At 26.3% G+C, this 24,200-nt stretch overlaps 1 protein-coding gene across 1 annotated transcript; it reads left to right on the top strand.

Annotated features, from left to right (window-relative positions):
* The first annotated feature begins 7,201 nt into the window (after nucleotides 1-7,201).
* Nucleotides 7,202-8,613, top strand: LOC126901356 (uncharacterized). The gene is made up of 2 exons (XM_050677762.1): nucleotides 7,202-7,338; nucleotides 7,796-8,613. Exons 1-2 carry the CDS (start codon nucleotides 7,276-7,278, stop codon nucleotides 8,480-8,482), a joined length of 750 nt encoding a protein of 249 aa, XP_050533719.1. The 5' UTR covers nucleotides 7,202-7,275; the 3' UTR covers nucleotides 8,483-8,613.
* Nucleotides 8,614-24,200: the final 15,587 nt, after the last annotated feature.

Below are 24,200 nucleotides of genomic sequence, written 5' to 3'. Positions count from 1 at the left end.
TATTTAAAATATCAGTTTATTATTACAACTTTTTTAGTATTCTGCTCTTTTTGTATCTTATTCTAGATTTTATTTTATGGTTACAAATTAATTCTAAAATAATTATAATAAAATCAATAAACATGACAGGGTTTTTTTTTCGTAAAACCATTAATTTAATCTACTTCATGGAAGTATCTTGAAAAATTCTTGTGTAGTTACTACAGTATATATTATTTCATAAATTTGCATAAAAACTTGACTGGAAGTTTCCCTTCTCTATTACTTTAGAGTTCCCTCAGCCCCCATACAAACTATGCTAATGGTCTGCTATTTTATTTATAAACATAATTTAAAACTCTGTGTTGGTTTTAATGAAGAGTATGAGTTAATGTAATCTATTTATTATTTTTGTACTATCATCCTCAAGAATTGTATAAATATTCATGTTTATACACAGTGACTTCACCGTAAGCTAAATTAAATTTGTTATTAATTTTATTACAATAAATAACTTATCCTTAACAAAAACCTAAATTTTAAAAAGGACTAAGGTTCATCCCTTTCCTCCAAAAAAATTCGTTAATCGTTGTACTGATATCTATATTGTGGCTAAGTTTACTCTTTTTTTAGTTCATAAACTTCTATCATTCTTTTATAAGAAATAATGCTCCTTTATTTGTACTTCTTAACATTGGGTAATTTTTAAACAAGACATAAAAGAGATTTTGCTACAATTCTAAATTAATTTCGTGAGGATATTTAAACTTTTTTCTGAGTTCTTCCATTCCCATCTCTACGAAAATGTTTAGATGAGTGATATTAAGCCAGTTTTTGGCCAAATGTTAAGCAATACGAATAAATATTGTTCATGCAAAAGTAAGACTGAATTTTATGAACTAAAGAAAAAGTAAACTTGGTTACAATATAGATTTCCCTACTTTGATGAGAGGACTGTATGAGACGGAATATGTCTGGAACTTGTCCTATCCGCAATAAATAATTTTTTCAGAAAATCATTAATTTGTACTGACTTATGACAGTAAAACATATGATTTTCTACTAGCTCATGGAAATTTTTTGATAAAATCTATAACTGTGTAATGGTCTTATGTTATTTTTTCATATAAACTTCTGTTATGTTTCCCTAGATATGAAATTTACAATAAAAATAAATAAATATACGAGAATATCTATATTTATACATTTAAATAATTTATCTGTTAAAAATTTTAATACAAAAAATTTTCTTTCGTACTTATTGTGATTACTATGACTGAAGAAAAACCAGTAGATCTGCTGATAAAAGCTTTAATGAAAGCTCAAGAAGATATCAAAGAAAATCAAGTATAAAAACAAATATATTCATTTAAAAGTAAATCTTAGTGTTTCTTTTAAATTTCATTAAGACTGCAGCTTTATTAGAATTTAATATTTTCTGATAATAAATCTAAATTTGTATTAATCTGAATATTAATTATTGTAACTAGTACAGGGATAAAATTTAATGTTTTCAATAAGTTAACCATATAATAATTCGATATTAATTAATTTATTAAGCCTAGTGAAGCAAAACTATCAGAAAATACCAAACCAAAAATTAAAAAAGGTAAAAAACGTGATCCAATATTTAGATTAGTTCACAGAGAATTGCTCAGTAGACCTTTATGTCGACACTTGCAACCCTATCCAAATCCTGAATTTGAGGTATATAATTGTAATTTAAATCATTAAGATATTCTAAGTTTACATAAAATAGTAAAATTTCAAAAAACAGAAAAAAATATATTATTCAGGGTAATTAGTTTAAACTATGAGATATTTTTTTGTAAAAGAAAAATATCTTAAGAGATTTTTATTTTTGGCTTATTAAGTGGTATTTTTTTTTGGATTTATTAGTATACAACTATTAAACCAGTAGTTTTGAGAGTTATGGATATTTTTATACCTATCTAATATTTAAGCTAGTTCATTCATGAATTTTTTTCCATACTTTTTCCTACATGCTTGTTCTGATTATTGTAGAGATTTTATATACCTTATTTGAATACAAAATTTAAATGTATGTGCAANATTCATTCATGAATTTTTTTTCTATACTTTTTCCTACATGCTTGTTCTGATTATTGTAGAGATTTTATATACCTTATTTGAATACAAAATTTAAATGTATGTGCAAGAGATAATGGATAAATCTAAAAACTATTTAACGGTCTATTTAACTTCTTTCAAATTAAAAAATGTAATTATACTAAATAAAATAATTTTTTTTTAAATTATAATTGTTGTAATAAAATGTAGTGATCATCAACCATAAATTAATCACTCTGAATAATTAAAACTCTATAATTAGAAAATCAATTTTATAATTGCGAAATGTAAATTAGCGACAGTGGAAAGTTTCAAAAGCAGCACTCAATGCAAAAATGACTGATCGTTTAGAGTTTTTGGCCTTACCGCGTCAAAATATATGTGAATCATGTAATTCAAATACTAATTTGCCGAAAAGTAATTTAAGAAATAAAATTGTAAAAATTAGTTCTCGGCTTGAATTTTTAGCCACTCCTCAATTAATCACTGAACAAACGTAAGTGTTTTTGTCATATATTTTTTATTTGGGAAGAAAGGGACTTACATATATAAAATAAATTACACAATATTCTCTTCAATGGAAATAATATTGCATCAGTTATACTCAATTATTTTATCCCTAAATTGATCCCTAATATATTTACCTGATCTTGCCTCCAATAATATTAATTTTGCTTAACTTACATAAAGTTTAATTTTAGTAATAAAAAGATCGATAAAAAATGTTTTAAGACCAAACAAGAGTGGTTGAATCATTTGGCCAGATTAAAAACTTTATCGTCATCCAGAAAAACACTGCCTTCGACTCCAGAGCCTGTAAGCTACCAAGATTTTCTTACGTAAAAGAAAAAATTGTAATTTTTTCTTAACGTTTAGATAAGAAAGAAAAAACCGTTATCCGATTTAATTCCATACATAGAGATCTTGGCCATACCAGCCTACCGACCCCCAAACACAAATGAAAAAACCTACGAAGAAACTTATACCGTAAATAAGAATACATAAAGTTTTACTGGTGAATCGTTTAATTTTTAGAACGTATGTGCTTTCCAGATTAACCCTGCAGCTCTTAAGTACCAAATTAGTGCTCGTATTGATGAGTTGTCTAAACCAAGGCTGTTAAATAAAACTACTAAACTTAACAAGAATTTAGGTCTACAAAAAAGATAATGATCAGTTAACAAGTGTATTAACTTTGATACTTAATAAAAATTTTGAAAAAGTAATTTATAATTAATTGCTAACTTGCTTGAAGTGCTTGAGGATATATCCATGTTCCTTAAGCATATCAAGCAACAAGACAATCCATGAAAACTTTAACACGTTCATAATTGCTAACTGTTATAATCTCCACATAAACCTCGATTTTCTGTTTGAATAAAGAAAATGGCCTTATATGTTATTACAGCTGGAATATCTTAACCAAGAAATGTTGTGATGCTTAACATATCAGACGATTTTAACCATTTTATTCTAAATTTATAGTTGTAATTAACAATAGTCATTGACGAAAAGTTTACTATTTTACTATTAATAGACCCATCAATAAAGTTTACTAGTTAAAAATATTCACTATTATTTGTAAAAAACACAATTTACATTATTAATATAATTCGAATTGATGATATATTAAGTCGGTAGAAAAGTAATCTTCTAAGCATAACAATTATTTCATCAAAAAGTTATGAAACAGTAATTTTCTAAAAACGGAATTTTGACATTTTTATTTTTGCTCGTTAAGTTCATTTTAAGTATATGTTTGCCATAGAGTACATATTTCAAATAAAATACAAGTTTCCCAAAATTAAAGGACACAGCAGAAAATTAGGTTTAAACGTTATAAGTTCTAACTTACTCAATTTTATCACATTGAAAATTATTTTACACTATTAACAGGCGAGTAAGATTCTATTAAATGTTTTCAGTAACTAAAAATTAGAGTCATGTTTATAAAATGAGAATTTTTGGAATGTGATTGCATTTGATAATTATTATTAATATTATAGCAACATTGCAAGTTAATCATGTGATCAAACGCTTTCTGATAATTTTACATTCAATGTTCATCCAATACGAGGTTTGCATATCTTATCATGATGTACATTTGTTTTATTAGAAAAGTTAAATTACATAATTTTTTAACATGTAAAGAGTGCACGTAAGTTATGGTGTTGTATTACACATTGATCTATCGACTATTTGACAGTATAGGCTGTTAAGAGGTATATGCTTGAATTTAAACTATATCAAATAAAAAAACACATGTACAAATGTATTTTGTATATCACAAATACATAAATTTTTTAATATTCACATTATAATTTATTACTAGGTATAGTAAAAAAAAGGCAAATTTAGCGAAAAAATATTTTATATTCAGTTTTAATTGTACAAATGTCACTTTTGTAAAAACTAGATAGTTGGAAAAATTACTTTTGAAGTTAAATAAAAAAAAAAAACCACATATATATATAACTCTTTTATGCTAATACATAGTTCAGATTATTATTATATTTTAGTATATCCATTGTATGATTGAATATTAAAAATTAAATCTCGTTATAAGTTTTAATCTGATATTACTGATATATTACATATCAGGGACACAATCAGGGGAGAGGTTAGAGATTGTATCCTCTTCCTGGAAATGATAAGCGATTTAAAATTTTTTAGTCGTGATAACCTAAAATCATCAAATAATAAAAATAACACAAAAGTAGTTTTAATTTATTGAAATACGTATGATAGTAAGTAGCATTACTTCTTTGCACATTAATGTCCCTCGATAGACTAATTAAGCACAAAAATTAATAATCTAATACTACTAAATTTAAAATTCTTCTTGATTCTTAAAAAATTATATAATGTCAACAAATGCAACGTAAGAAATAAACTAAGAAATCCCAAACTTCAATATGATATTTTTAATATACACGTATTAACGTTGCACACAAGCAGTGTAATTTTGAGAGTGTATTAAAAATTATTATTCAAATATTTAAAATAAAATATTTACCTTGCATTGTGTGCGCTAAAAACTTCTATAACATATATTTGGAATTATTATATATATTTTTTTGAGTGGTATAAGACAATAATCATGTAAGATAATTCAAATTATTCAAAAAAATGTTGATGGTTGAGCAAAACAACATACTCAGAGTTCAGTCATAAATAAACATAAATATACGATTAACATAAATAAAAATTTGAATTATTTTTATAAACGAAATTCAATATAACGACATGTAAAAGATATACATGACTAAATATATCCTTCAATTATAGGGTGTAGTCTCTAAGTTTAATGATTACTCTGGATAAGTCTAATTTATTTTGAATGTTAATTATTAGTTTCAAGGTAATACTTACAAACACTATACAGAGACGTGTTTACATAATAAGTGAGCTTCAGTAGTACATTTTATATAATAACTTTAAATTAATTTAATTCATTTTAAACAATAATATATTCCTACACTTCATTATGAAAAAAATTAATTTATATCGAGCAGATATTTCCGTATAAATATTGTGATGATTTTTTGAAATATAACTAAATCGTTTATCGTCAAATTTGTATTACAAAACAAACAGCTAATATTTTACCTAAAATAAAGCTTTTTTTACGAAAAGATGAAAATTAATTTTAATTTTAAATTTAATTAAAAAAAAAAAAATTTATTATGAATAGTACACATAATAAATTGTTATTTTAAATAATTGTATTATGATAAGTTATTATATCTATACCAAAAATGAATAAGTAGATAAAATTTTATCTTTACTTAACATTTGTTTGTATCAAGTAGTAAAAAACCGGACAAAGTGAACACCCGGGAAAAGTGAATAATGATAATATCTCAAAATCTAAATATTATAAATGATTTTTGTAAACATAAAATTAAAATACAGTGTGAAAACTGCGTCGAGCTACCATTTATTTAGCAATTGCGTGTGATAAAAACAAGTAATTATTTTTTCAAAAATTTAACAGTTTTGTAATAAATTTTATAATAAGTAAAATTCGATTTTTTTTTTTAATAATTGATACAATTATACTTCTATGATTGAAACAATCATGTTAAATAAACCACTAGTAATCGATTAACTGTAACTATAGTTATAAATGTTTAATTTAGAAAAAAATTAGAACGAGTAAAGCGGTTAGGGAAAAGTGAAAAGTTACAATTTGATGGGTTTAAATTATTACGGAGGTATCTATTAATAAGATTTAATGAAGAATTGTCAATTACAGACATATTTTTATTTTTTATATCTTTTTAAATTGAGAAAAAGGAAGTGAGTTTCTTTTTGATGTAAAAAAATTTGTTGTTTAGTGTTTTTAAATTTCAATTAAGATAAAGTTCGGATAAAATTGATATTATTTAAAATGTTCACTTTCCTCGAATGAATAATTTTTAATATTTCAAAAAGTTGCTTTAACAATTAAATATAAAAATAATTTAAAGAGTAAAATTCAAAATTTGACATAACTTTACAATATTTTTGGCAAAAATACTTAATTATTTTTATTCCAAACTTAAGTTATCCTCTTTTTACGGGTCTTGCTCCGACTAAGTTATTCAAAAATTAAAATTTAATTTTTGAATGATATTTTTTTTTTAGATTATCTGTATTCATTGAGTTACAAATACGTATTATAAATAATTAATTAAATTCTGATCTTATTACAAAATTAAGATGACCAATTCATCTAAACTGTTATCTTCAGTTTTACGTTGTTTATGTATTTTTAGAAGGAGTAATAAAGCTCACATAAAATGATCCATTAGCACTAGACATTCCCTGAAGTACTGAATGCAAAGAAAAAATTGAAAATATAAATTTACCAAATAATTATTAAATCTGTAACAGATAGAAATATTTATAAAATATAACTCAACTAGTACACATATGGGAAGAGATTATGATTTTATGCGTTTAAAGAAGATACATTATATAACTTGATTAATTAATTACCGAGTTTCTCTTTAAGTCGACAATCATATTCATATTTTGTTCAAGGTCTTGGTTTTTGACTAGATCAAATCTATAATTGGAATACCTCCCTCAAGTGGTTGGTTATAATAATAAGATTAGTTGATGATCGTTCGACAGAGGTCGTATCAATTTTTTCGACGGAATGGGTGGAGAAGACGGACTGAGACTATTTAACCACCGGCCGGTTTTATTACACTATCGATGATCACGTTCAGCATACACACAACGAACACTAACATCATGAACGACTACCAAGTTCTTACGGTAAGTGATAAAATTTTATTGCAGCAAATTAATTGTTTATTTTTATAATTCTAACAAATGGTAAATGATATATTTGTTAACGCACCAAGCGAAAAATAATTTTAATACATTTATACGATACTTTCAATTTTATTTCTGCACTTCCAATTTCATAAAAATAGGGTTTTTCATCAATAAAGGTATACAGTACTTTCGTTATTTAATGGGATTAAAGTTAATAAGTATTATAATAAAAAATAAAATAAAAATCATAGATCGTTACTCGTTTTCGTTGCTATTATTAAAGTCACTGTAAAGTCAACTTCGATTTTAATAGAAATCTTAGGTTGAAGATTGAAGTAGTAACTATTGTTTTTTTTTAAGTTTAATTTTATTATAATTATAAATTGTACTTTTATCTATTTTGATATTTATTATTAAAAACTTCAAAGTTAATTTTATGTTTTGTTTTTCGTAGATATTTGCTACTCTCTACATTTGTGAGTGTTTGGGTAGCCCAGTTACTCCGACTGGCCAACCCATTCCAATTTTGAAACAAGTCAATAGGCAAAATGAAGACGGTTCGTACAGTTATGGCTATGAAAACGCAGACGGCACATTCAAGATCGAAACAAAGAGCCCCACCGGTGAAGTTCACGGCAAGTACGGTTACGTGGACGAAACTGGCAAATTACGAACTGTCGAATACGGCGCGTCCTCCGCTCGTGGATTTGAACCGGTCGGTACTGATATAAACGTCCCTCCGCCAGTCATAGGAGGTGAATCAAATGAAATGCACAGGGACCAGCCGCTACAGCAAGCGCAACAACAAGACGACTATGACGACGGGCAATACCGCGAAGATCCCAGCATTTACTACAGGTCCGAACAACAGCAGCAAATGCCTGTCGCTCGTCAACAACAGCAGTTCGCTTTGCAACAACAAAGATTCGCTCAACAACAACAACAACACTTACAGCAACAACAATTGCACCAACAACAACAACAGCTTCTTCAACAGCAGCAGCAACAATCACAACACCTACCCTGGTACAGTAGCCCCATGTCCAGATCAGACAACAAACAGAAATTTCCAGGGCATCCATCAATCCAACATTACGACCCATTGACTGGGTCATTTGCACTGGCCTACACGGGCAACTGATTCCTTACTTGAATGTTAAATAATATAATGTCTGTTTTTATTGTGCAATTATACTTTATTTGTATTATTGAAATAGTTAAATTTTATGAATAGAAATTTTTTTTATGAAATAAAAAGAAGTTTTTTTTTTATTTGTGGTTTATTTTTCTTTTGCTATTTTATTCGCTGATAGTGATAAGTATTACACAACGTGTATTTCAAAAGTAGTTGTGTACAAATTACACTCAAATATCGCCGTTAATAAATTGTAATTCATTACATGATTTACTTGTGGTCGAATAACATCAATAAATGCGTTGTTAGAATATAGTTATTTATTTTATATAGTTTTTTGAACATTTTTTACACATAGCTTAATGTTTATTGAATTTAAATAAAGTGAACTGAAATTATTAGTCTGTAGACCTTCATTTTGGAAACCTCAATTTATCATAAATATAAAGAAAATTCTCTGTTAATTCCTGTAAGTCAAAACTTATAAATATCTATTTATAAAATAGACATTTACACATAAAGAATTTTAATTAAACTTTGAATAAAACACTCATTTTTAATTTAAGCGCCATGCCGCGAAAATGTTGATGGTTTTAATATTTAAAAAATGAAAAAAATATTGAACTGAGAGGAAATAGTTTGACCAATTGATAAGGTGACCGTTCAGATTCGAGTTGCATAAAAAGTCCAGCGATCAATGCACCTCATAGATACGATATCTAGTTATTTCTGACGCACACCTTAAGGCCTTTTCAGGTTATTTGCCTCGACCATTGTTTTGTCTGCATCATAATCGACCTCGAATAATATTAGATCGTCCGATTCTCACAGTCGATACAGAGCCTATTGTCAGATGAATCGATTGAGCGTTCGCAGGAGGCCTGGACTTGACGCCTAACAGTGGCGGTTCGTTAATGGCGAGTAGTCTTTTTGTATAAATCCGTAGACATTTATATACATGTACAATAAATGTATTATTACTATTGTTGTGTTGCAGATAATTATAACTAAACAGCGCTGTCATGATTGCAGTGTTCCGAGTACCGGTCAAGAAGTCCAATTATAATGAGGGTAATGACCAGTGATACAACGTTGATAGATTGACCGTTATTTTTTTATAAACTGTTTTAATAAACATAATCATTTAATATATTATAAGTATTTAGACACTTGATGTTAAAATTTAACCATAATTTCTAATTTAATTGTTATAGTAGAAATTACAATTGAAAGACTTAGCGCTGAATCATTTACAACTACATTTAATAACCATTAAGCACTATTGAAGTCCATCTTTAATCCCTTAATAATAATTTTCGAAATAATGGTTCAATAATTATATGAATTAATAAAGTCATGAAAAAATTCTCAAAAATTTATTATTTTAGAATAAATTAAGTGACTAGCGTTATAGGAATCACTCTGCGTATTATTAACAGAGTGCTTTTTTATCATAACCCACTCAATTTCTCACAGAACAAAAATAATTTAAACTTTTTTTTTTTGATACCTCTAATTACATATTGCTATTGAATTATTAGCTACATTTTTTTCAAGTGGCAACAAATATAACAACTTAAGATTATATTTGAGGTTTTATTTTAATAGTAAATGGCATTTGAATTTTTAACTTAACTCTATTCGTTAATTAGATATAAGTCTTTAATGATTCAAATTGTTGAGATAATATACATGTATAATATATATGAGGTTTAACAAATACAGATAGCTAATGGTTTTTTTTATGAAGCAACTAGAAATAAAAAAAAAAACGTTTAAACTATTTTTATTTTGTGAGAAATTGAGAGAGTTAAGATAAAAAAAGAATTTTGTATATTTACAGTGTTTTGTGGCAAACTCAAATTCTGAACAATTATGTAATATAGCTTTTATTTAAATGCATTAGTTCTATCTATACTTTAAAATTCAATTTTACAGCATCAGATTCTATATGAAAGTAATAAAAATTAAATTTTACAAATACGAGTAGTGTATACAATATACTCATATTATTGTAATAAACGAAGAGTACTCGAGATTTTTTCCTGGAGGGGAATATGCATAAGAAATTATTTTACTTTTCTTCAAAAAAAAAAAAATATATAATAAACTATTTCATAGTGAAAAACTTCTTCCTCTTGTAGGGGAAGCCCGACCAAAAAGCGGATATGTTAAGTTTGGGTTGCAAAAAAAAGTACGAAGTATTATTATTAAATATCTTTTAAAAATTATAATATTATATAATAATCTCAAATTTTATAATTTTACTCTTGGAATTTATTGTATATTGTTCTTAAATGAATTAAAGTAACTATTGCAAAACATTTAAAATTGTTCACTTGGTCCGAATAAATCAGTAAAGTGAATATTTTAATTAATTACAATAGTTGAAATAACTGAAATAAATTATATATTTAAACAAAATGTAACTTATTTGAATATTCAAAACTACTTATATCACTATTTATTTTATACGCTCGAAAAATTCACTTGATTAGTCACAATCAAAATGGTGTTATTTGTGTTTTTAAACAATGTATAGCACCGAAAATAAAATAAAAATGTATCTCAGAGCAGAATTGTTTTAATCAATCACATTAATAAAAGTTCTGTAACGGTTTTAAGGTAAATATTTTAATTTAAAAATAATTTTAACCCGTTAAATTTGTAACTATTCTATTTGTTTTTTTTTGTGTAATACGTTTATGTTAATATTTATGCGATTACTATTAGTGACTTAAATGAAATATCCCATTATGATATTCATAGGATGTCAAAAATTGACATCTCAAAGAAGTATCCACATCTATTTCTATGCGATGAAACTTCGTAATTTCATATAGACGTTTAAAATTATTAAATCTCAATAAATATGTCTATGTGAGATGTAATTGTGATGTAAAAATAGAAATTAAAAAACATTTTGTAAGACGTACATGTGGTATTGAGTTGGTTAAAACAGGTACCATCCGCTACTGACGATAACTTCCAAAAAATTCCAGGGGCTCCAGTTACACTGTATAATATCTACCGGCGTATATATAGTTGCCTGTACTCTGTGCCGTGTTCACATTACTGCCCGATCTCCTATAAATTTCAATTTGGAACTACTCGTCTGTTGTCAATATAATAATTATCAAACGTATACGCTATGGACCATCAACTACGGTGTGTTCGCCTGCGTGTTAGCCTCATGCATAACTAATTAGGCTAAATAAGGATTTATTGGTTGGGAAACCAATAAACCTAACCTTAATTCGATAATGTATTTAAGTTATTTTCTTAATCGTGTTTTTTTAAGGATATTCATAATATTTATATATTACAGTATATCTAATAATTAATTAAAATTTTACGCTCATACATATGGCTTCACTGATGTTTCTTCTGCCAATCGAAACACTGTTTTATTATTTGTGATCTATCTGTTTTCATATAGCTGTTGTTAGAACTGAACTAACTTCTATGATATATTAAGTTATAAAAAAGAAATATGGTTCTGCATCTCGGTTTTGTTTTCTATTTCGCGGAAATCTATAATCTATAATTGTATGATATTTTTAATGTATTTTTGATTTGTGGATTTGGTTACTTTAAGACACTATAACTTTTAAACCATTTGTTTCCGTTAATTTTTTCAAACAGTATTAAAAAAGCATGTAAAAACGCATGTTTTAAAAAATACAATAATAAAATTTTGTTGACAGATGTGTAACAGTCTTTGATAAGGAATAAAATACGGTAAATATAACTAGACGTGTAGTAGAACATCTTAATGGAAGGATTTTAGCAGACTAGTAGGGCGCTTTATTGGTAATCAAATGGTCACAGATCATTGCCCATTATGAGCTATTATCGTTAATTGTAAAATATAAGGTTATGGTGGGGAAGTGACAAGACCACACAACTAACTCCAAAAATAATTTTAGAGGTGTTCGGACGGTCGTTGTCATGCAACGGCAACACGAACACACTGCAGCGGACGGTCGATGGCATATACATCCGTAGTTATTTATTGATAATATACGGGTAGTTCCCAATTGGAATCTACAGAAGGTTGGATGGTACTGCGAACATGGCGCAGCTGACGGGGTAATAGCATATATGTTAGTGAACGAACATATAAGTGGAAGTACAAGTGTAGCGTCAATCGTGGATAATGTGGGATAAAATTGATTTAGATGGTTAGGTTATGATATAAGGATAGAAGAATCAGAAGCTGTAAATCAATTACAGAAATGAATATTGAAGGAAGAAGAGATAGAGAAAGAGTCGGAGGGATATTATTGAATACAAGATATTAGGACAGCTGATGTGTGTGTAGATAATGTGGGAAATCTTGTCAAATAAAATTTTAGGTTATGAAATCCCGAATAATTGGGATGAAGGCTCGGAAAAACAAACAGTCTTCTATTACAAGTGTACGGAATGGCAATTTTATCGTTATAAATAGAAGTTCAATTTTATTGTTATGAATTAAAACGGATGTAGACAACAAAATACTACGGACGGCACTAAGAATCTCACCTGCTCTAGATAATCAACTGGTATATGAGTTACGATCGCACTTAAACACGTAGTTACGATAGCCATGAAAAACCAGTTCGAAAAATGTCATCACTTTCCATTAGTTACGTTTCAGTTAATATTAAAAATATTTTACAATATGTAAAACGAATTAAGTGTTTGATATTTTGTATGGGATATATTGTTATTTAAGCTTTAAACGTTTTCATAATGTATAAGTAAATCAACTTTATTTACTTCTTCAACTTATAAGCTTTATTTATAATTGTTGTTGTACCTCTTACATATTTTATAATTATATTAATTTCACCTTTATGTAAATCATGTATGATTAAATGATTTTAAAAAATAATATTGAATTTCATCTTTGTATAATTCTGTGAAATTACAGTAAGGCTAATTATAATTAAATGGAGAAAAGCTTAGACAAACCATACACTATCGTGTAATAGTTGTTGTATTAACAGAGCCTTACATTAAACAAATATCTACTCATTCTTCATGTTTTTTATTTGTTGGTTTCCAGTTTAGTTCATTAATTTGGTATATAATAATCTCACTAAAAAACAGTAAAAAAGTAGGATCGCAGAACAGTGGTAACGTGGCATAGTTTCGACAAGTATAAATGATACCTGACAGTGATTAAAATCACTATCATAAGAATCGTTTCGATGCAAATCTATTATGTTTAATTTTAAGAAATTTGTTGGATTATTCCAAAAGCAACATAAACTCTTATTTCCTTTATTATATCCTGATTAGTAGTTTTTTGATTTATAAATATATTATACAAATACATATTTATTATAGTAATTAAATTTAGTATATTATATTATATTCAATAACTTAATATTGTAATTTTTACGGAAAAATTAAAAATAATAATACTGTGATTGTATATTTTGTTAATTCTATAACAAAGGTATATAAAAATTGAAGAACTTGATGTAATACTTCTTAGAAAATTATTTGGTTTAAACTAGTCTACAAAGAATTTTCATTTGAAACCATAATATTTTTAGCTAAACCAAATTTTTGTGCTGTTTACAAATCTGAAATTAGATATTTTTGGCACTTCGTTTTTGAGATTAATACTAATTAGTAAAAAATTAGTGTATATGTATAAAAGAAATAACTAAAAAAAATTAGGTTAAAATGAAAATCAACAACACATCAGCAGACGAAATCATAAATGAAATATGTCAGGAATGTTTTTGAATATTAATATATTATTAAATACTATTAGATATTTACAAATAAAAAATTATTATAAATAAATTTTTTTTTCGAATTACTTTTTGGTTTTGATTCTTAATATGCTAAAAATTATCAGTGCAAAATTATATTAAGCTACTTTTTTGGTCTTTTCTAGTTGATTTTATTAGTACATAATAAAGAAAACTTATTAAATACTGAAAAAATAGAATAAAATATCTTTCTAGAGTTTATAGAATACAAGAAAGTATAAACCTTATTGGGTATAGTGTGGAACGAATTGGACACATTAGTTGCTGATAAATTCTAGTATTAAGCTGCGCGTGTTACTGTAGACTTACGAATACATGACTATACAAGCATTTTTGCAAAGGCAAAAACCTCAATACAGAAGGAAACGAGAAATAACTGAATTTAAACCTTTCCCTAGTAAAACACCAGCTCAACGACCAAAATGAGCGACATGAAAAAGAAAAAATTAAAATAATGATAATATGTAAAAATTAAGTAACATTAGTAACAAATTGATTAAGTTTTAAAAATCGTGTAAAAATGTGAAAAGTGGTGTAAAATCCTCGCATTCTTATTTTTGTTCACATAAACTGAAAGATAATTTTTTGGAAAAATTTGATATTAATTGTAATTTTATATACTTTCTGTTTTTATATCTTAAGACTTATTCAGTGTAGACATTAAAAACTCTAAATTTTTTATCCTTATAATGAAAAAGTACTTATGTAATTTTTTATATATTTCATGAGAGCACTTTTAGGTTTATAAGTATTTTAAAATTCATAAAATTTAAGAAGCCATAGAAATGCATATATTTTAAGAAGCCTTAGAAATGCATACAATTTAAGAAGCCATAGAAATTAACATATTTTAAGAAGCCTTAGAAATGCATACAATTTAAGAAGCCATAGAAATGCATACAATTTAAGAAGCCATAGAAATTAACATATTTTAAGAAGCCATAGAAATGCATATATTTTAAGAAGCCTTAGAAATGCATATATTTTAAGAAGCCTTAGAAATGCATACAATTTAAGAAGCCATAGAAATTAACATATTTTAAGAAGCCTTAGAAATGCATACAATTTAAGAAGCCTTAGAAATGCATACAATTTAAGAAGCCATAGAAATGCATATATTTTAAGAAGCCATAGAAATGCATACAATTTAAGAAGCCATAGAAATTAACATACTTTAAGAAGCCTTAGAAATGCATACAATTTAAGAAGTCATAGAAATTAACATATTTTAAGAAGCCTTAGAAATGCATACAATTTAAGAAGCCATAGAAATTCATATATTTTAAGAAGCCATAGAAATGCATATATTTTAAGAAGCCTTAGAAATGCATATATTTTAAGAAGCCTTAGAAATGCATATAATTTAAGAAGCCATAGAAATGCATATAATTTAAGAAGCCATAGAAATGCATATATTTTAAGAAGCCATAGAAATGCATATATTTTAAGAAGCCATAGAAATGCATATATTTTAAGAAGCCTTAGAAATGCATACAATTTAAGAAGCCATAGAAATTAACATATTTTAAGAAGCCTTAGAAATGCATACAATTTAAGAAGCCATAGAAATGCATATATTTTAAGAAGCCATAGAAATGCATATATTTTAAGAAGCCATAGAAATGCATATATTTTAAGAAGCCTTAGAAATGCATACAATTTAAGAAGTCATAGAAATTAACATATTTTAAGAAGCCTTAGAAATGCATACAATTTAAGAAGCCATAGAAATTAACATACTTTAAGAAGCCTTAGAAATGCATACAATTTAAGAAGCCATAGAAATGCATACAATTTAAGAAGCCATAGAAATTAACATATTTTAAGAAGCCTTAGAAATGCATACAATTTAAGAAGCCATAGAAATTAACATATTTTAAGAAGCCTTAGAAATGCATACAATTTAAGAAGCCATAGAAATTAACATACTTTAAGAAGCCTTAGAAATGCATACAATTTAAGAAGCCATAGAAATGCATACAATTTAAGAAGCCATAGAAATGCATATATTTTAAGAAGCCATAGAAATGAATATAATTTAAGAAGCCATAGAAATCCCTATATTTTAAGAAGCCATAGAAATGCATATATTTTAAGAAGCCATAGAAATGCATATATTTTAAGAAGCCTTAGAAATGCATATATTTTAAGAAGCCATAGAAATTAACATATTATAAGAAGCCTTAGAAATGCATATACATAGAAAATATAATAAAATCATTGTAAACACACACTATCTAATTGAGTGAATGCAAATATTTGAAATTATAATAACTTAAGGGGTCAGATGTTTTTTTCATGCTTTTGAATATAATTAATCAGTAATGTACAAATGTTACCTCAAATCATATTCAACTATTATCGATTTGATATTAATATTTTCCATTATCATTTTATACTAATCTATTATATACTATATTACATATATATATATCATAATACCATTATCATTTTTATTATATATAAGAAGTTTATATTATGATATAAGCAAATTTTATGAAGTGATACTGATTCCATTCTGTGGAATGACTGTTGAACTAACATTAAAATATTGGTCTTCGATAGCGCCATTAAATATTTGTAACATGTGTAAAATTGTATAAAAATGAACAAATATATGTAAATATACAAAAAAAGAAAAATTATAAAATACTTTGTGTAAATTTCATAAAATACAAAAAATATTCTAAATAACATAATTAAAACTATATAAACGTATACTTTAGCAAGCAAAGAATCCTCATTATGATACATCAATTTCAAATATTTAAGAAAAATTTTACATGATTATTTTTTTAAACAAAAACAATTTTGTTACGTATCAATTGGTTAGGAATACTTTTTCTTTTACATTATGGGGCTATAAAATAAGGATAATAAAATGATCCAGATAATAAATAAGCTATGGATGATTTCCCCTAATTCATCTAATTCTGGCCAAAGTTTACTTGTACTGAAGGATATAGTTTTAAAATAAAAAAATCAAATTTGTAAGATATTTTTCTAACATAGATTATGAAAAAATCTTAATATAATAGATAAATATTGAATTTTATAATGTACTTGATGAAAATTATATTTACCTATTGAATTAGTAAGAAAAACTTAGCACAAGTGGGTCGAGGCACAGTGGAGACGTGGCATATTTGGGTCCAATATAGATTTAATCTGACAGCGATTAAAATCACTATCATAAGAATCGTTTCGATGCAAATATATAATGTTTAATTCTAAGAAATTGGTGGATAATTACAAAAGCAACATCAACTTCTATTTCTTTAATTATACTCAGATTAGTAATACGTTTAACTATATATTATATAATTATTATAGTTAATTGTTTTCAAATTATTATTGATTTTGATTTTTAATATGTTAAAAGTAATCTTTTTTAACCTAATTTAAAGTGAAAGTTTTAATAAAAAAAATTAATTTATTACCATAACTTTTAGCTCAACTTGCAAGTTTGAAATTGTAATCATTAAATAGAAAAAAATGGTATAGTTAAGATTGATATGCATTCAGGAAATTTTATAATTACTATTTGTATTAAATTTTTCATTTCATCCATTGTTAAATTTAGGTGAAACTAAAAATAATTTTTTTTTAGATTTATGATTTACATGTTACGAAAAAATTTGGAATGTTAAAGACTGGTCCCATACAAATAGAGTTAAAAAATTAATAAATTACAAAGTAAAAGTATTTACTTTTGTAGTTGAATACTTTTATCATCTCAACCCTAATTCGACAATAAATAATTTAAAAATATAAATGAATAACTTTAATTATTTATATGGATAAAGCTGGTTAAGCTACTTTTTATTTGATTAAGGGATTTTTTTCAACTTTTGAAGGTAATATCTTCAACTAAATACGAATTGTAAGTATTTGATGTATCGTTGGAAAAAGAAGGTAAAGTGAGTGTTGAAAAAATAAATCACGGCCACAAAAAAAATAACACATTGTAAAATAATATTAACATGAATAAGAAATTTCTTCTCACGAGGGGAGACTATAGTGATGGGATCCTTGATATTTATTGAAGTTATTGAATTTAAATGAGATAAAAATCAAATGATTTGAAAATTTTTTTCTAACTAAAAAAAATGCAAACTATTAATTGCCACAGGCAGTTTCGAACCTCGTACCAAAGACACAACTATTACAAATTCGACAACTGTTCACCGCAAGATAAGATTAGTAATTTAAGCTAATTCATTTTAAAGTTACTTTTTCAATTAAAAAAAAAAAAAAAATTGAAATAAGTATAATTTCTTGTGTCTTATGAACTTTATTCTATATCAATTAAATTATATAATATTCATAAAAGTCAGTGTATTCCCTTTTTAAGATATTTTAAAATAAAATAAAACACAAAACCCAGAATTTTACACACAAAAATAGAATATTTTTGAATACAGTAACTATTTCACCAAGAAGAAAATGTATATTTCGAATTTTTTTTTTTTTTTTCATAGTAAAGAATATAATATAAACTTTAATTTAAGATTAAATAAAACTGTCAAAATTTCCGCAACATTTTCAAAAGTTAAATTGAAAGAGTTCTACTTTTTATATGTATGTTTCCAGTTTTAAACCCCTTTGTATAAAGGGAAATGGTCCAATTAAAAAAAAAAAACCCAGTACAGGGGGGTCGCGGCACAGTGGTGACGTGGCATAGTTGGATCAAGTATAATGATATCTGACAGTGATTAAAATCACTACAAAAAAAAAACGCTTCGATGCAAATCTTTAGATAGTGTTTAATTTTAAAAAATTGGTGGATTATTCCAAAAGCTACATGATCTGCTAGTTCATTATTAATATCCTAATTAAGATAAAGTATGTCGAATGAAAAAGGGATTATTAAAAAATATTATTTCTTATAAAAAAATAATGTTGATCTATACACTTTTAAATATGTCATAGCATTATAAAGTTAAAAATGTAAAAAATAAAATCGAGAATTTTCACATAATAATAGCATTTGGTAGCCATTTTCGCCGTGAAGATAAAATAAAGTCCGAAATTTTTTTTTTGCATAATAAAGAACATTGCATTAGCTTCAATTTAAGATATACATAAAAGTGTCAGACCTTCCGGAACATTTTCAAAAGTTAAGTTGAAAAAGTTAATTTTTTGTGACAAAGTTGTCATTTTAAATCCCCCCTTGTGGGCAGGTTAAGGGTTAAANATCCCCCGTTGTGGGCAGGTTAAGGGTTAAATTTATGAAAAAAATATACCAAATGAAAGGTAATGATATTATGCATCTATATAAAAAAGAAATATATTGATATGTTTATTTTTGAAAAAGTTATGGCACCTTTAAATAAAAAAAATTGAAAAAATTTCGAAAATTAGAGATTTTTAAATTCGTAATTTTTTTGGAGATTTCCCCATTTACGGGGAACGAGGGAATTTTTTTTAATTTTTGAGGGTAGTATCTTCGACTAGATACAATTTGTGATCTTTTGACGTATCGTTGAATGAAATCCGTTCGGTGAGAGCTGAGAAAAAGTGGTAACAGACACAAAAAAAAAAAAANCGTTGAAAGAAATCCGTTCGGTGAGAGCTGAGAAAAAGTGGTAACAGAAAAAAAAAAAAAAAACACATCTTAGTAAAACCAATACCTTCTCAGCTTCGCATCGAAGCTGAGAACAGTATGTCAAATGAAAAAAGTAAACATAAAGTAGTTATGAAAAAAAATTGTATTGATCCATACATTTTTCACAAAGTTATACCAATTTAAAGTTGAAAATTAAAAATCGAAAATTTTAACACAAATATAGCATTTTTTAGCTTCGATGCGAAGCTGAGAAGGTATTGGTTTTACTAAGATGTGTTTTTTTTTTTTGTGTCTGTTACCACTTTTTCTCAGCTCTCACCGAACCGATTTCTTTCAATGATAAGTCAAAAGATCACAAATCTTATCTACTCGAAGACACTACCCTCAAAAATTGAAAAAAATTCCCTCGTTCCCCGTAAATGGGGGAAACCTCCAAAAAAATTACAAATTTAAAAATCGCTAATTTTCGAAATTTTTAAAATTTTTTTTACTTAAAAGAGCCATAACTTTTTAAAAAATAACCGAATCAACATAATTTTTTTATAGATGCATGATGTCTTTACCTATCATTTGGTATATATTTTTTTTATATCTGATCCTTTACCTGCCCACAGGAGGGGATTTAAAATGAAAACTTTTTCACAAAAAATTTACTTTTTCAACTTAAATTTTGAAACTGTTCCGGAAAGTCTGACACTTTTATTTATATCTTAAATTAAAGTTAATGTAATATACTTTATTATGAAAAAAAAAAATTTTGGACTTTATTTTATCTTTAACTTTATTATGCTATAACTTTTTGAAAAATGTATGGATCAGTACAATTTTTTTATGAGGAGTAGTATTCATATACATCTTTCATTTGACATACTGTTTTTTTAAATCGGACCATTTCCCTATATACAAGGGGGTTTCAAATCTAAAAAATGCATGTAAAAAGTAGAACTTTTTCAACTTAAATTTTGAAAGTGTTCCAGAAGGTCTGACACTTTTATATATATATTAAATTAAAACTAATGTAATATACTTTATTATGGTAAAAAAAAATTTCGGACTTTATTTTATCTTCATGGTGAAAACAGACATCAAAGTTTATAAAAAAAATACGATTTTTGTAAAAAAATTCTTTTTTATATTTTTAACTTTATAATGCTATAACTTTTTGAAAGATTTATGGATCAATATAATTCTTCTTTTTATGGATGCATGATCTCTTTAACTATCATTTGATATAATTTTTTTATAAATCTGACTTTTTACCTGCCTACAGGGGAGGATTCAAAATGACAAAAATTTACTTTTTCAACTTAAATTTTGAAAGTGTTCCGAAAAGTCTGACACTTTTATTTAGATCTTAAATTAAAGCTAATGTAATGCACTTTATTATGGAAAGAAAAAATTTCGTACTTTATTTTGTCTTCAGGGTGAAATTCTCGATTTTATTTTTTTATTTTTAACTTTATAATGCTATAACTTATTGAAAAGTGTATGCATCAACATAATTTTTTTATGAGAAATAATAATTTTTAATAATCCCTTTTTCATTCGATATAATTTATCTGAATCAGGATATTAATAACGAACTAGCCGATTATGTTGCTTTTGGAATAATCCACCAATTTTTTAAAATTAAACACTATCTAAAGATTTGCATCGAAGCGTTTTTTTTTTGATAGTGATTTTAATCACTGTCAGATATCATAATACTTGATTCAACTATGCCACGTCACCACTGTGCCGCGACCCCCCTGTGCTGGGTTTTTTTTTAATTACGGCAGCTGTTTGTATAACAAAGATAAGATGTCGGGGAAAATTTTTTTTTTTATTTTATAGTACATGACATAAGCTTTAATTTGATATATGTTTAAAGGACGCAGTATTTCCGGAACATTTTTAAAAGTTAAGTTGAAAAAGTTAATATTTTGTGGACAAGTTGCAATATTGTATCCCCTAGTGAGTAAGTAAAAAATCTGTCTTCCCAAAAAATTGTATAAAATAATAAAACACCTAAGGTATCTATTGAAAAAAATTTGTTTTGTTTCATCCATTTTTCAAAAAGGTGTGGTAGTTTTAAGGAAAAAAGTTTAAATAATATCGAAATTTAAATATTTTAAAAATCGTAATTTTCTTGAGGATTTCTCCATTACGGGCAATGAGCGAATTTTTTCTATTTTTGAGGGTAATGTCCTCAACTAGACACAATTTCTGATCATTTGACGTACCATTGAAAAGAATTGACCCAGTAAAACTGAGAAAAATGCATGACAGTGTTAACATTAGCAGTTTTATTGTCAATATTTATAGATTTTTTATATTTATGAGTTAATCAATATATTTAGTTATATAGTTATAATTTTTAGTAATATTATTTAATCTGAATATATTCAAAATTATTTAATATCACTTAACGATTTTTACTTGATTAAAATATTAAAAATCGACTTATTGACATTTTTATAACTTTGAGACCATCACGATTGAATTAACTGAATCGTGTAAAAGGAGTTTTTAAAATTCAATGGTCTCGTTAACATCCGCCGACTCTCTTCGACTTGGTCGTACCGTATCATTTGCAGTATCTATTCAATTACAGTTGCCGTATATGAACGTGTATATGATTACAATAAAAATGGAACGCAAAGAGAAACGTATACAGTAAGGCGTCGTCATACGCGGTCGACGGAGCAATGCGCTCGATGATATAAAAAACATAATAACCGGACACAATAGCAGCTGTAGACTATCGACTCAATGTAATAATCTTCACAATTCGATAATACATACGCGATCACAATAATATTTCTGTGGCCGAAGAATGACAAAGTTAAAGTGTCAGCATTGTTGTTATTAAATTTCGGTTTCTATGTCATTTTTTGATATTATGTAATGCGATCGTCTCTGGGCCGCCCGAGCATTGCGGTGCAGATTACAACTGTAAAGTTCACAGGATTTCCGAGAGTCACAGCGAATTTTTAGATCTGAAATGTTATAACAACGCGTCGATCGAAACTAGGTGAAAATTAATCGTTTGCGGAAATTTCTCGTCAAGAGCATAATTTCAACATATTTTCATAATATACACATGTGCCGAATAATCGTATTGAATGCACTCAGTTACAACTATTATAACAACTTCTGCTTGTTCATTTTCAGTTGGTGTTATACATATTTGATAGAACGCACACACGCAAATGACGCAACTTGGGATTGAATAAAGTGTATAACGCTGCGGGTCTACCGCCAGTTGCTCAACACTTCCTGTGCGGAAATAATAGCCCTGAGAACGGTCCCGCGGCAAACAATAACTTTTTGGGGAAAATGTCTCTTCTAAAATATTTGTGTACACTCGAGAGGCCACTCTGCAGTGGTCGTTTTCTCTAACTTGGTTCACCACTGTTACTATGTGAATATATTTTTTATTAATTGGCGTGGACACGTGTTATTAAAAATACACGAGGACACTAATTATAGAAGACAATTATAATTTAATTTGTAGTAAACTAACCGGTTGGTTAGAAAAGAATCCGTTAGAAATGTAATGAAATTACCTCTTGAATTTTTTTCATTTTTATAGAAACATTTGAGTCAACAAAATGAAGAGTTTTGCTGGAAATTGTTATGGTATTCACCGTATATGGTAATCTCATAATAAAATAGAAATTTTATTACATGATAATTATTTTCGTGATTATTGTCCGACTAGATTTTTTAATGAAATAACAATTTACTTATGGGTAAACGGCGGCATGAAATACATACTAATAATTACAATAAGATATGTTATTTTAAATAATTATAAAAATACTAGTAATTATTTAAAAGTATATTGTTAATTTTTGTTTGATTATTCAACGTTGGTAGTTAACCAATGGTGAACACTAAAACAAAAATTGCTTACGAAATTCCACAATAATTAAACATTTATTGGAGCCGTAAAAACATAAATAACTTGTATAAAATTAAAAAAATACAACACTGAATTTGGTAAAAGAGACCCTATTAATTTAAGTATAAAATTTTGTATGCCTTATGAAATTTTTCAAAAAATGTATAGTAACTAAGAACTTTATAAAAAAAAAATATCATACTTAAATTTAAATTATTGATTTAAATCAATTTTGTGATTATTGTGTTAATATAATTTATAATTATTATGTACAATTATTTTATAGTTAAAATTAATTAACATCAAGCAATAAATTTCATTAAAATTTTTGATGGTATTAATTATAATTGTTATAAGTATTATGTGTTTATAATTTTGTTAAGAACTATTGTCTCCTTCACAAGCTTTCGGATACAATCATATACTATAAATTTAATTTAAACTGTATGATGTATATTTTTACTTTTAAATGTAACAAAACTTATTATTATAATT

This window comes from Daktulosphaira vitifoliae, unplaced genomic scaffold (assembly GCF_025091365.1).
Source record: "Daktulosphaira vitifoliae isolate Bord-2020 unplaced genomic scaffold, ASM2509136v1 Scaffold_3, whole genome shotgun sequence".
NCBI classification, from domain to species: Eukaryota; Metazoa; Arthropoda; class Insecta; order Hemiptera; family Phylloxeridae; genus Daktulosphaira; species Daktulosphaira vitifoliae.
This window is presented reverse-complemented; position numbering and strand designations above follow the sequence as displayed.

Coding starts and splice junctions, on each gene's coding strand:
- LOC126901356 (XM_050677762.1), top strand. CDS start 7,276: ATGATCACGTTCAGCATACACACAACGAACACTAACATCATGAACGAC. Junction 7,339..7,795: donor ACGACTACCAAGTTCTTACG/GTAAGTGATAAA, acceptor TGTTTTTCGTAG/ATATTTGCTACTCTCTACAT.